This window comes from Pangasianodon hypophthalmus, chromosome 16 (assembly GCF_027358585.1).
Source record: "Pangasianodon hypophthalmus isolate fPanHyp1 chromosome 16, fPanHyp1.pri, whole genome shotgun sequence".
Taxonomy (NCBI): Eukaryota; Metazoa; Chordata; class Actinopteri; order Siluriformes; family Pangasiidae; genus Pangasianodon; species Pangasianodon hypophthalmus.
The window spans coordinates 10,070,447-10,085,044 of record NC_069725.1 but is presented as its reverse complement, the minus strand read 5'-3'; the positions used below and the strand labels follow the sequence as shown (position 1 = coordinate 10,085,044).

Sequence of the window (14,598 nt, the reverse complement as noted above, 5' to 3'; positions counted from 1 at the left end):
TTAGTGCACCCCAAAGCAGATCAATTGCATGTTAAACATCAGCAATGCCTTATCTATTGTCTTGTATTCACAAGTACTACATATAGTCAAGGGAGTTGTCGGTCTGCTTAATCAGCTGAGTTGTGGTTTAACAGGGATACAGTGGCTCGTATCAGTGGCGCATTTCTGCTTGTTCAGCCTGTACAGGTCCTTGCTTTTGAGATTGGAGTCATCGGATAGGCTCAGAGTGTGATAGTCTTCATGAGCACATGTTAGTTCATTGCTGTTGAGAGAAGCCACATTAATAGTTCATACAGGTTTTACTATAATTTATCAATACATTATGTGAGTATGACCGAAAATTAATACTTGTACTTTTACCCAATTAGATTTCAATGAAAACTAATATTTATTTTCTTACATTTTCATCATGCAGACCCTTGATTCTCAAAGTGGGGTCTAGGGACCCCTAGAGGTCTGTGAAGCATATTATTTTATTATATTTAAAAACACAATAATAAATATAATAATTATAATTATATTATAATTATTATATTTATTATTATTGTGTTTTTATGGTTATTAGCCTGTTAGACTGGTCACTTTAATAAATAGCCAAAATATTAATATTATTGTACACACATAAATAATGAGAATATTGTGTGAATAATTAGATTATGTTCATAAAAATGATCTATAAGAGGGAGGTTCGTGGATTTTTTTCTTTACAGTTATATAGGTCCTGGACTACAAAAAGCTTTTTAGATTTAGAAAATTTAGAAAATATAAACCATTATAAATCAGAAAAAAGGCTTGAATCAAATATATTTTTGATTTGCCTGACTACCAATCCACTGCATTTACGGGCAACGTTACATGCATTTTAACAGCCTATATTTTGAAACATCCAGTTTATAGGAACCACACCACAATCATCTTTACTGCATTTTGTCTTTACACGTTATAGTTACTATAAAGAAAAAATGACCTGATCTCACTTTCACATGAACCTGGACAGTGTGGTTGGATTTCTTCCGATTTTGTATGAAAGAAGTCAGCTACAGAAGCTACAAACCCTAACATTTAATGGATTTTCAAGCTTGAGACCATGTTGGGAAAAATTGTCTGTCTGTTGTCTATCTATCTATTGTCTATTATCGGTTCAAAACATTTCCTTATTATACTTGAGTACATTTGAGAATGCTTGTTGCCTCTTCTAGCAACTTCCTCTGTTAATTGAGTAAGATTGTGCAACTTACATACAGGAACTTTTTTTTTTTTACTACCCTTTTTTTCTCCCAATTTCTTAATTTGCAAATTCCCACCCACTATAGCTAGCTTTTCCCTATCACATGACCGCTACCAAAACACATGGAACTCAGGCTACACTATATGGCCAAAAGTATGTGGACACCTGACCATCACACCCATATGTGGTTCTTCCCCAAACTGTTGCCACAAAGTTTGAAGCACACAACTGTATCGAATGTCTTTGTATGCTGTAGCATTACAGTTTCCCTTCACTGGAACTAAGGGACCTGAACCTGTTTCACCATGACAGTGCCCCTGTGCACAAAGCGAGGTCCATGAAGACATGGTTTGACAAGGTTGGAGGATGAACTGGAACGGTGAGTGTGCGCCTGCCTCCTCGCCTGATATCAGTGCCTGACCTCACTAATGCTCTTGTGGCTGAATGAGCACAAATGAGCCACAGTCCAGGCTATTATAAGAGCAAAAGTGGGACTAAAGCTGGAAAGGGATATTCAACAAGCACATGTGTGTGATGGTCAGGTGTCCACAAACGTTTGGCTATATAGTGTACATCACAGGGCAACTGAACATACTCACAGGAAAGTGCTAACTGCCCTCTTCCACATACATGAGCTCACAGATGCCCATGATTAATGATTAACGTTGCTCTGATTGACAAGGGAGGCAGCACTGCCATCCTTCACACCCGAAGGATCAATCAGGCAAAAAAGTTTCTGTAATTCTTCAAATTTACATAGACATAAATGGTCCTTTCTTTATGTTGTAGTTGTTACACCATATACTCCTCTTCCACAGAGACAATACAGAAAAAAAGTTGATTAGTTGTGATGAGAGCTTGCCTGTGCTGGGTATCAGCTGCCATGCTGCTGTCCTCATAAATTTTCAGCATAGTCTCAGTTCGGTCATCTTTAAGCTCCTTTGGCTCCTTGAGCCTGCTTAAAATCATATCAGCGAAGTTGCATGACAGATTATATGGACTGCAGTCGATTTGAAGGGAATGATGTGACGGAAAAAGCACTGACCTGGGTTCTAGGCGCTCCTTCACCTTCGCTATGGATCGGATGTAAGGGCCTATTTGCCGAGCAATAGTTGTCAGGTAGGAATTCTCTTGCTTTAACTGAACTAAGTCATGAAGTTGTGCTAGGAATGGGGAAAAAAAAGAGTCAGGCCATCAACTAGAGGCTAGAAATATAAATAACACTTTATATTGATTTACCTTCATAAATTTCTTGCTCGTTTGCCACCCTTTGGTACGTCTCCTCCCAGATCTAAGAGGAAAATGTCATAGAACTTTGAGTTTTCTCTATTTAATTTGGTGTTAATCCACCACAAGAACAAATATGATCAGCATTTATGACGATTACCTCCTCAAACATGGCCCTCATCATCTCAACTGATGTGTATTCTGTTGAGATCTCACCGTCCATCTCCAGAGACCTTTCCAGGATCTCGCTCATGGTGTCTGTCTTTATGAGGGAATGATGTTTAGTCAGGTCTCTGTGAATCTCCTGCACCTGGTCCTTAAGCTTCTGGATTTCTGTCTGCAAATTCTACTCAGAGGAATGAAGAACATGAGGCTACATGAGCAACAGTGCAAACAAAGATGGAGTCACAAACCGTATCACTAGCCTATTAGCATCCTGTGTGCACCTTGTAGCTGTTCTCATAATTTCTGCAGTGCTCCATGAAGGGACTCTCCCCACCCTCAGCCAGGAGGACTTTAGTGCTGATGTAGCGGTGAGAAGTGGGCTTTCGCACCACTGAGGAATCTAGCATCATATGTCCGCCTGTTGGGGAGTGACAGCTCACAGATGGCAGTCTGCAGGGAGCAATAAAATCTGCTATGTGGAAATTCAGCATTGACTCAACATTTTTCAGTTTCTTTAACAAGCTCAAGGGTCTATGAAGCATAGCAAAGACATCTGTGATTTTTCTTTTCATTTTTGTTACAGTGGTGGAAATCGCAACTCATCATTATCAAAGTTATTATATTTATAATTGAGTATTTTATTATATGACTGGTCAGTTAAAACAAGTCAGCCTATAAATAATGTCACATGGACATAATGTGTTCCGTCAGAGGAAATTTCAGGAATAAAATGCTCTATGGCTAAAGGGGTCCTGGACTGCAAAAAGTTTGAGAACCTCTGCTCTACACAATACAGAGACACTAACAGTCCACCGCTATTGCCCAGTCCTGAGACGCTGCCTGCCGTGGACACTGAGCGTCGCTGACCCAGAAGTAACAGGGGCTCCAGACAGCGGGCGAATTCAGACCGGTACTCTGTGTTTATCTGTGTAAAAAGACACTCCATGAGAAAGGTGATGACAGTAAAGCACACACGCTAAATGTGCAGCCTGCTTTTACCTTACTGCTCTGCGATGGCCTCAGTCTGTGAGGCAGCTTTACAATCTTCTTCAGCCTCTCCATCAGTTGCTATGTGAGGTGAGAAAACCATAAAGAAAGACGTGAATATGAGATCCTCAACACCGAACACATTTTAATAAGGCACTTTTTAGTGCTTGAGTACTTTTAACTTTAGTAATGGCACTGTGTGTCTATACATAAGTATCATTTTAGGTGATTTGAAAATGTGCATTATTATTATTATTATTATTATTATTATTATTATTATTATTATTAATTTAGACCTTGCAAGTGCACTGCAAAAAATGACATCTTAGAAAGTAAAACTATCTTGAATATAGTCATATTTATCTAGCATTCATTAGATTACAATAAAAAACATAAGATTATTCAATCTATTTCTAGACATTTTCTACCATTTCAAGCTTGAAATGATCTTGTTTTATTGACAGATAATTGCCAAAGTTATCTGCCGCAAAAACATGAAAATGTAAAGCTTCAAATGAGTAAAAGAAAAAAAAAAAAAAAAAAAAAAAAAAAAAAACCCAAAGCAAAACAAACCAAAACAAAAAAAAAAAACAGGCTGAATAATCTTATATTCCATTTATAATCTCATAATAAGAAATATTAGATCAATTTGCTCATATTCAAGATATTTACTTGCTAAGATATGATTTTTTGCAGTGTGCTTATAAATCTCAGAGATCATGACTCAAATATTTTTTATTTTGCCTGGCAACCAATTATACTAATTTCTGCTTCTGTGTAATTTAAATTTATTGATTAATTATTTTTTAAACATCCAATCAAATCCAAACCAATTTGTGTCATAAAACTAACATCTTTGCACAAAGACTGCCTGTTGGTCTCACCTGGCCTTCATTATAAATAACATTCTTAAAAGGTATAAACATGAATACTGCCTCGAACCTGAACCTGAACATCTGTAGCCTTTCATACAAATTGAGTTGCAAGAAATAAAATCAGTTACATTTAAACAGTTGAGTAGCACATGTAGGTATGGACATTTTATTTTATTTTTTATTTTTATTATACTTTTAGTTTCTACAGCATAGTATGTATGTATGTATGTATGTATATATATATATATATATATATATATATATATATATATATATATGTACAGTCAGGTCCATAAATATTGGGACAGTGACACAGTTTTGGTAATTTTGCCTCTGTACACCACCACAGTGGATTTGAAATGAAGCAGTCAAGATGTGACTGAAGCGTAGACTTTCAGCTTTAATTCAAAGGGTTTAACAAAAATATTGCATTAACTGTTTAGGAATTACAGCCATTTTTTACAGAGTTCCTCCATTTTCACAGGCTCAAAAGTAATGGGACAATTGACTGATAAGCAGTTTCATGGCCAGCTGTGGCCTGTTTCCTCCTTATATCATGATAAATTAAGGAGATAAAAGGTCTGGAGCTGATTCCAAGTGTTGAATTTGCATTTGGTAGCTGTTCATGGGAACTCTCAATATGCCGTCCTAAGAGGTGTTGATGCAAGTGAAGGAGGCCATCATTAGGCTGAAAAAACAAAACAGACCTATCAGAGAGATAGCAGAAACTTTAGGAGGGCCAAATCAACAATTTGATACATTCTTAAAAAGAAGGAATGCACTGGCAAGCTCAGCAACACCAAAAGGCCTGGGAGACCACAGAAAACAACTAAAGTGGATGATTGCAGAATTCTTTTCTTATTGAAGAACAACCCCTTCACAACATCTAGCCAAGTCAGGAACACTCTGGAGGAGGTAGGCCTATCATTGTCAAAGTCTACAATCAAGACCCACCTTCATGAATGTAAATACAGACGGTTTACCTCAAGATGCAAACCGCTGGTAACACTCAAGAACACAAAGGCCAGATGAGATTTTGCTAAAAAACCTCTAAAAAAAGCCTGACCAGTTCTGATGCAAGATTAACTTGTACCATAATGATGGGAAGAGAAAAGTATGGAGAAGGAAAGGAAGGGCTCATGATCCAAAGCATACCAAATCATCCGTCAAACATGTGGAGGCAGTGTTATGGCATGGGCATGTTTGGCTGCCAATGGAACTGGGTCACTGGGGTTTACTGATAATGTGACTGTTGATAGAAGCAGTCAAATGCTGCAAAACTGATAGGACAGCGCTTCACAGTACAGATGGATAACAACCCAAAACATACTGTGAAAGCAGCCCAAGAGCTTGGAAATTAAATGTTCTTAAATGGCCGAGTCAGTCACCTGACCTCAACCCAACTGAGCTGCTTTTCACTTACTGAAGACAAATCTGAAGGCAGAATGACCCACAAACAAGCAGCAACTGAAGATGGCTGCAGTAAAGACCTGGCAAATCATCTCAAGGGAGGAAACTCAGCATTTGGTGATGTCCATGGGGTCCAGACTTCAGGTAGTCATTGACTGCAAAGGATTTACCTCCAAGTAATAAAAATAATCCTAATATTTATGATTATATTAGTTTGTCCCATTACTTTTGAGCCTGTGAAAATGGAGGAACTCTGTAAAAAATGGCTGTAATTCCTAAACGGTTAATGCAATATTTTTGTTAAACCCCTTGAATTAAAGCTGAAAGTCTACGCTTCAGTCACATCTTGACTTCTTCATTTCAAATCCACTGTGGTGGTGTACAGAGGCAAAATTACCAAAACTGTGTCACTGTCCCAATATTTATGGACCTGACTGTATATATATATATATATATATATATACATACACACATACACACACACCACACACACATTTTGTACTTTTCCACTCCTGCCTATTAACATGCAGCTTTTTTTTTAAACCATGCAGTGAGTTTCCTGAAGAAAAAGAAGTCTACTCACATAACCCATGTCTAGAAACTCAAATTTATTTGCTGAACTAAGGAAAGCAGAGCACGTAACCAGATGGACCTGCAGAAGAAACAGGAAGTACTGTATCAGATAGACTTAATCAGATAGACAGACAGGTAGAGAGACAGCAGGAAAAGCTCTGACCTGGAGAGTCGGCAGCAGTGCAGCCAGGTGTGACAGCTGCTCTTTAAAAGCTCGTTCCTTCTCCTCATGCTGGCTGCAAAATGATTCAAAATTCTTTATTATGATTCGTCAGTAGATGTTGATTAAATTTCTAGAATAGCATGACTTAGACAGTAAATCTGACTGTGAATCACAGGTTTATATCAATGCACTCATTCTAATACGTTATTGTTTCTATAGCAACAAGTCATTCACAAAGACCTGAATGGTGGATGTTCCACATAAACAGATTTTTTAAAAATGTGCAATTGTTGATACGGGGACATTTATTTAGCATTTTGGAAAGACATTCCAGTGTCAGTGTTGCTTTGTAACTTCTCAGACAAGAGGAAGACTTCAGGACGCAAGGCATAAAACACTTTAAGACTACTGAATTTCAAGGTGTCCATGATACAGAAATTTAGAAACAGAAACAAAGTACTATAATTATCTCTTGAATAGAAGCGGAGTGAGATGTCAGGCAGATTTGCAGCAATATCACTGAGATATTATTAGATGTGTAATAAGAGCCATAATATCTTGCTACTGCCTCAAAGCGCTCTGTGGATTTTATTGTGCTTTATATAGCTGATGGAGACATGATGTGTTCCTCAGAACAAAAGAACATTACATTTGATTATATTATATAACATTAGGTTATAAGACACTAACCTTTGAGCTGCTTTAAGTAGAATCTTCTTTCTCTCTGCTAGTTTTTCCTGAAAGACACAAGTGCAGAGTACCATTTATAAAATCTAGATTTTACAACAGCAAATTGTAGCTATAGTATGATTTAGTGCTTATAACAATCTGTTAACACTTTACATTAAGGTACACTAAACTAACATTATTTACTGAGAGGCAATGCTAACAAAAGTAAGTTAACACATATTAATTGATCTTTGTTTAAATTGTACAAAAATACACCTGCATTGACTAATGGTTATTTAATCCAGGACTAAAAATAAGTCCACATAAATGAGATAAAGAATAAAACACAGTTAGGTGTGCTGTTGACAGTTGATTATTTTCTCGACAGCACGTCCTGAAGTGTTTTCTTCCTCTTATACCAGAGCAATTTGCCAAGAATTACAATTTTTTATTAATTAGAAAATGACTTTTTATCAGTTTATAGTTACAATGTAATGTTGTGGAATCAAGTTATGAACATTATTAATCTCTTTCTTGAAGTTAATAAAAACAAACAAACAAACAATCACAGCTTGTCATGTTACCAAGAAACCAAGAAAGTGCAAAATCTGAAGGCGGAAGATTTACTGATTATTTACTGACATTACTGTTAAGTGCTAACACTGGAGACTCCTTCCAGAAACATTATATACAGTAAATGTCTCCTTACTCCTTTCCTTGTTTGTTAAATATCAATTTTATCACTTTATTTGACTATTAGTTTTAAATTATGTGGCGCCTCCGCCATACAAGTCTGTAGGAATTAGCTGTTACTATGGCAACAATAACTAACCTAGAATAAGTGCACTGATATAAAAACTTGTGATCTGAGTTACAGTCAGCACTATTGTCAGAGCCATGTTCTTATAGAAAATTAATCAACATCCTCTGACCAATCAGAATCAAGAATTCAGCAGTGCTGTGGTATAACATAAATACTGGCACCCACCATTCAGTCTCACTACAAACATTAATAACAGCATTAGTTCATCTTGGTAGTTGTGGACTTGTTTTTGTTCAATGTTCAATGCTGGTATTCATCATTTGGCTTATTTGGTTCATTATTTTAAAAAAATACAAGTGCAGATTACTTTATTTGTGGTTCATTCATGTTAGGTAATGAAGCAAATATTGTTCTTTTAGTGTGCTTTAATGTGAATGTCTCAGCAATGTCTCAGGTGCAGTTTAAAGCATGACAAGTGCTGCGCTCATGTTTTGTTTTGAGTTGATTCTATGTGCTTTTGTTTACACTGCCATGTGCTTGTATATTCGTCTGGTATTCTGTCCTTGTCCTGTCAGTGGTCTGTTACCTAATGTGTGCACCTGTTCTGAGATGATCTCTCGATTAGTCTGTGTTTATGTACCTTCATGTTCCTTTGTCTTCTCGCAAAGTCTCGTAAGTAAGTGTGTAAGTGTGTTACCCAGACTTGTTCTGTGATTCTAGGTTTCCTAGTTTTGACCTTGCTTATTTTTTTGTTTTTGAATCATGGATCATCCTTGTTTGTTGCTTCCTGCTTGTGATTTGACCCCCATTATGGTTTATGACACTGATTTCTGGATTAGCCCTGATAAACGGCATGCAGAGTTTAACCCCTTCATCCTGTCTTTAATCTCCGCACGTTACAGTGAAACATTACTAACAATTTTTATTGACGCAAAATTTAGCCATGTATTACCTGCATGCTGTTGAAAAGGGTACAGATTGCACCCTCCTCCTCATCCACATTGGCCCTGACTTCTCCAATCATAGCTTTCAGCAGAACAATGGCTTCTCGTGCTGATGTCTGGAGCTCCTTCACAGCCTTAAACAAGAGATAACAGGTTTTTGTACAGTATGTGTCACTTTACCGTGTCTGAATACTATGCGTAGAGGAAAGATTTCAGGCTCCTTACTAAAACGGCTTGGTCCAGTTTTTCACAGCCTTGCATATAGGCTGTCTCAATATCAATGCAGTGCGCTCTACTCTCCCTGTAAAAAATCACCACAAGACAGTAAAAAAAAAAAATCTTGATCAAACTCCTGTAAGTGAGAGAAGCTGCACTCACACTGGCATGTCTCTGAAACAGTTGATGCAAAGCATAGACTTCTTCTCCGTAGAGAACATGATGTATAGTTCTTCATGGAGGGCTGTATGCACAAAGAGAGCCTCAGGAGTAACACAATTGATAGTGATGTTAAGACAAGCAATTTCACTAGCATTTTTTTCCCCGGATTTGCTAAACATTAAGTCAGAGCACAGTGCGTACCACACTTTTTGTGGGCTTCCTTGGTGCGCTTGGCCAGGGAAACAATTTCATGGCGTGAGAACATCTTGGCCTTGTGGGTGGCTTCTCTGCAGTTTCCACACAGGGGCTGGTTGCAAGTGTTGCAATAATACATTGCATCCACATCCTGGCAATATATATATTACTCTGAGGATGGATTTGAAATTTAATGATGCTGTGAAAATGAATATAAAAATACACAGATAAAAAAAAACACACACATAGAAAACATTAGCCAGTCAGTTAGTTTGCTCTGTTGATTTTTTTGTAGAATGGCCACAATTAAAATGCAGCATCAGCTAAAGGAAGGTGATACACGGACAGACCAGTGAGAGATTGGAATATTGCACACACAATAATATTTTAATCATTTTCTTTCTGGCTAAAAGACAAGAACTTGTTGCACAGAAGAGGTTTTTATGTACTCAATAATTGTATTTTTTGTAATACTGAGGAAGTTATGGTAACAGCATGTAATTACTCTTGGTTTCAATTACTTGGGCTACATCCCAAACCACATGATACTGCATACTAAATAGTATGTTAGTACGCCAGTAGTGTTATTGGGGACACAGGCTTAATTAGCATTGAATGTGTATTGACTTGCACGGATTGGAGCACAACCCTAAAGATGAACTGCACTGACAATCTGATTATATAGATTACATTAAATATCCACCTGATTAGCATTAAGGAAATGTTCTTTCACAAGTAACACTTTTTTTTTATCCAAAGAGGGCTTCAAATCCCCAAGTCCCCAGATCTTACATTCAGAAACCTAAAGTTATGGAGGTTAATTCACTGGAGATTATAAAACTTTTTTACCCATGCAATTTCAACCTACTTAAAGTCACTGTGTCAATAGGAATCTTAATTCTTGTGCCTGATCAAAAGACGGTATAAGACCTGTTTCTTGCACTCCCAGTCACAGTTGGCACACTGCACGGTTTCCTCGCTGTCCGCAGAATTATCCACCAAGAACTTCAGCAGACGGTCCTCTGGAGGCAGTGCATTCACCCCTTTCACAATAGACTGGTGCCTGAAAGGCACAGGGGAAAGGAAAGCACATCTCACATACTATTTGTGTTCCATTTTAGAAAGTGAGGGACTTTTTTTTATTCTACATTGTTCATACATATGCTATATACAGTATCTACCACTCCCTTTCTCTTGCCGTCATAGTAACATGGATAGAAATAGCATTGTTCTGAAGTCCTGGATAAAACAGTGTTTGTAAAGATAGATGCAGAAAATAGTCATGAGTGTATGCTGCAGTGGAAACCCTGATTTCCTTGGTCTCTGAACAATTATTAGTTAAGGTTCTTGAAAACATATAAAGAAACTCATTTTATTTTATACATATATAACAACTGAATGTTGTAGTTCTGAATATAAACCAGTGTAGTTAATATTTCTGCTGCAATTCAGTAGCAATGTATGCAAGATATGCAAGGACGTTTAAACTCATACTTACATAAACATGTTAATTTAACCATGATGGTTTCCCTGTTTTGATGTATTTCCTTATATTTGATATCCATAAATATTCTATAGAAGTTAGCTGTCGCATGACTTGCTATTCCACACAAGGAGAAAGAACAGGACAGAGAAGGTGTAGCTGTCTCTAATCATACACAGCACAAGATAAGGGTACATGCCCAGTGTTTGTCTGACGCCGTAGTGGCCTTACTGGCGTATGCCATGTGTATTTCTATCCAGGCTAAAACAAGGGCAGGATTTACACTGCAGCTGTTGATTGCTGCCTCTGCTATGCCCTGGCATTGGGGAACTGAATGAATGCATGTCATTCTGAGCTGTGAACACAATGCCAAGCTATTCAAATGTAACATACTACACATTACAATTGAATTTAGCCAATTTATCATTCTTGCTATTTATAGCCCTACACTAAAAGTCGTGTTATTACACCACAGACTATGGAAGGAATTAAACACTACTGGGTGTGCTGTTATAGGATAATAATCATTGACATGAAACAGTTTATTCGATTTATATCACAGCAGTTTGCCAAGAATTATAAATTTTTTTATTAATTAAAAAATGACACATTGTACTTTTTGTTAGTTTATGTTTAATGTTGTGTCCTTGAATAATTTTTAGTTCGTGCTATCACTTACATTATATTAGCTAAAAAGAGTTGTTGTCATTTTTTTTACGACAAAAAATCTAACTTGATCAAGAAAAGGCAAAGGCATCCATCCTGAAGACTTTCCCGTGTCGGTTACAGCTTTATCTTTGAATGTTACAAAGAACTGACACTGGAGACTCCTTCCAAAAATGCTATTGATCACATCCTCACAGAAAACTTCACCATATCAACAATTACACGTTTTTTCAAATTCGTTCATGTGAATTGTCTGCCATATAAGTCCTGGTGTAAGTTGTTACTATAGAAATGATAATGTATTACTGTATAACAAGTGCATTAATATAAACTTTGCAGCTGGACCTTTTGTTAGATTTGTGCTGTTGTTAAAAAAAAATTAATCAGTACCCTTCGACCAATCAGAATCAAGCATTCAGCAGTGCTGTGGTATTACGCAAAATAAGGGTGTTAAGGTTCTTTTGTTTGCAGTTGCATTAGCAGGTTCTTACCCACAGAGGGGGCATGTGAGCCGGCTGTCCACAGCTCTACCACGCAGGCAGCTGGCACAGAAAGTGTGGTAACAGTCCAGTAGGCACGGATGCTCATACTGCTCACGGCACAAGTGGCACACCAAGGGGTGGCAGTTTGCACTGTCTGGGTCGAAAAGTTTATCCAAAGGAGAGAAGATTCCTCCAGACATCTGCAAAGGCAGGCAAGTTCTTCATCTCTTCAGAGAACCTCAGGAAGGAATTGATGTTTCATATACTAAAACAGTGCCTAGACTCATCAAATTAGAAAAAAAGATCACTGATTCTTGACCCAGGAAGTCTAATAATGAACTATGACACACTCTTAGAAAATACGCAAGGGTTCTTTGGATGGTTAACAATTCTAGCTATTTAAAGAGGTTGTACCTGGAATGATTCCTGAAAGGACAACCCTTGTTTGTAAGCTCCTACATAGAACCTATAGGGTTCCCCCACAAAGAACCCTTTAGAGTGCTAAATGGAAGCTTTTATTCTAAGAGTGTGTAGTAACAAAACAAATAGAAACATACTAAATATGACAGGTAAAATGTCACATGAAAACTGGCACATGTAGCAATCAGAAATAAAACCAACGCAGAGACATTCATTCACCTTGCTGGTGTCCTAGCTGCTGTCTGCGGCTGGAATGAAAGCCATGCAGAGGGTTTGTCAGCCTGCCTAGACAGAGGGCTGGCCTTGACGTCAGGAGAACCAGGGATCCACACCGCACAGCAGCTGAATGAGGGGGTGGTGAGTTACTGCCCAAATATCCCACCCAGGATACCAGATACCCTTTGTTTATCGGTGAGTGACATAAATAGCATGTCTTTTATTATAGTGGCTCTTTAAATCTGGGTCAGGGAACAATGCAATGATAAGAGTGGCCTAACATTAACAGATTGTAAATGTAGATATCTGATTTAAACACTTTTAAGTATTCTAAAGCTAGTTGATGGACTAAAGTAAACCCAAAGTAAAGCAGGTTTAATACACCATGTTTCTACATACTAAGTACATCTAAGTGTCCAAATATATTCATTTTACTTACGTAAAACTTACGTTTTTACCCAGTACCCACTTACCTAGGAATTATGAACAGTGTGCAGGTGACTGCTGCACTGAACATTCTCTGAGGAACTAGACCTAACCTAAGTGTTACAGTATGTGAATAAAAAATATTAGTAACAATGATCCAAGTTCAAAACTGAAGATTTGCCTTTGACATTTTGCTGTTAAAACAATGTTTATAATAAAATCAGACATAATCAATTTACTATACATTACTGGGATGATTATAAGTAACAGTACCAGTCCTGGTAGTAGTACTACTTGTACATATATCCAAGTGCAAAGCTAAATGAGATATAAATATATATAAATAATATATAAATATCCATTTTTCTTTTTATACTACTTTCTTTTAGTCTTATTATTGTTTTTTAGTCATTTTGTTTTTTATTTTTTTTATTTAAAATATATTTTTAAAAAATATGTAAGTATATATTTTTAAATGTATTTATTATTATTATTATTATTATTATTATTATTATTATTATAAAAAGTTTGCAGGCCCTGAAAGGAAAATGAAAATGATTAGAAGACATTTAGTATCAGTTAGATTTTTCACAAAAGTTAATCCATTATCATCAGTAACAGTGTAATAGTGTGTGAAGATTTTAATAGTGGAAACAAAAATAATATCTAAAGTTTATTATATGTTTATTATAATAATGACAAAATAGTGACATAAATATTCTCTGTCGATTTTAACTTTGTGTTGTTGTCTTTTTTTTTTGCACGATACACTTACATTTCATTTTTAACTTTTTTTTTAAATCAGAATTCAAGGAGGGGGTGCAAACTTTTGCTCTCAACTGTCACACACTGCTCTGTCGATGCATCGACTGCGTCTGCGCTCGATTAGGTATCTACAGCGCGCATGCGCAGTCGCTGTCCTTCCTCTCGCACAACTTTTTCGCCATGGCTCCGCTGGTGAGTGATCATATGGTCGGATTTAGTTGAAATGTACATGTTTCATCTCTGCTCTGTGCTGTCCTGTTAGCACTGACTGCTCTGTTGGAGATGTCTCTATCATATTATAAACCGAAATGACATTTTCTAAAGCCAGTTTTGCTTTCATTTGGTCGTTTGTGGGTCCGTAGTGAATGAAGCTAAGCTAACCGCTTAACACAAGCTAAGTAGCTAAGAGCTAAGTCTGTTCAGATGTTGCTAATAAACAACGACTTTTTGAATCAGACGTCATAATAATTATAGTAAAATGTAATTGTTGTTAAGGGGGAATGATGTAGATTGAAGAGTCTTATTATGTCATTCAGGGACTATATAGAAATAGAGCAGTATCA

The 14,598-nt window shown here is 36.9% G+C and overlaps 2 protein-coding genes across 6 annotated transcripts in view; one reads left to right on the top strand and one right to left on the bottom strand.

Moving 5' to 3' along the window:
* Positions 1-3: 3 nt before the first annotated feature.
* On the bottom strand, positions 4-12,959 carry rnf207b (ring finger protein 207b). Of its 5 annotated transcripts, none has more exons than XM_026920888.3 (18): positions 12,848-12,959; positions 12,218-12,408; positions 10,508-10,640; positions 9,584-9,728; positions 9,383-9,464; positions 9,230-9,305; positions 9,013-9,138; positions 7,319-7,365; positions 6,629-6,701; positions 6,476-6,544; positions 3,620-3,688; positions 3,427-3,545; positions 2,902-3,070; positions 2,616-2,801; positions 2,468-2,519; positions 2,274-2,391; positions 2,091-2,186; positions 4-262 (listed from the first exon to the last, which is right to left on the bottom strand). In XM_026920888.3, exons 2-18 carry the CDS (start codon positions 12,406-12,408, stop codon positions 112-114), a joined length of 1,902 nt encoding a protein of 633 aa, XP_026776689.1. In that variant the 5' UTR covers positions 12,848-12,959; the 3' UTR covers positions 4-111. The 5 variants fall into 5 exon arrangements, with proteins under 5 accessions (XP_026776689.1, XP_026776690.1, XP_026776691.1 ...); XM_026920889.3 differs by having other exon boundaries at positions 12,218-12,446; positions 12,848-12,877; XM_026920890.3 differs by lacking the exon at positions 12,848-12,959 and having other exon boundaries at positions 2,091-2,183; positions 12,218-12,838.
* A 1,200-nt stretch (positions 12,960-14,159) lies between these two features.
* Positions 14,160-14,598, top strand: part of LOC113530673 (60S ribosomal protein L22) — a 4,971-nt gene continuing 4,532 nt past the window's right edge. Inside the window, 2 exon segments of the mRNA XM_026920893.3 lie at positions 14,160-14,199; positions 14,202-14,227. Coding sequence (XP_026776694.2) covers positions 14,175-14,199; positions 14,202-14,227 — 51 coding nt within the window. The 5' untranslated portion in view covers positions 14,160-14,174.

Bases quoted from the DNA above. Each gene is read 5' to 3' on its own strand.
- rnf207b (XM_026920888.3), bottom strand. From the start codon at position 12,408: ATGTCTGGAGGAATCTTCTCTCCTTTGGATAAACTTTTCGACCCAGAC. The intron at 9,139-9,229 runs GTAAGGAGCCTG...CTCTTGTTTAAG, and splicing joins AACTGGACCAAGCCGTTTTA to GCTGTGAAGGAGCTCCAGAC. The intron at 263-2,090 runs GCAAGCTCTCAT...TTCTCTCAACAG, and splicing joins GCAGCTGATACCCAGCACAG to CAATGAACTAACATGTGCTC.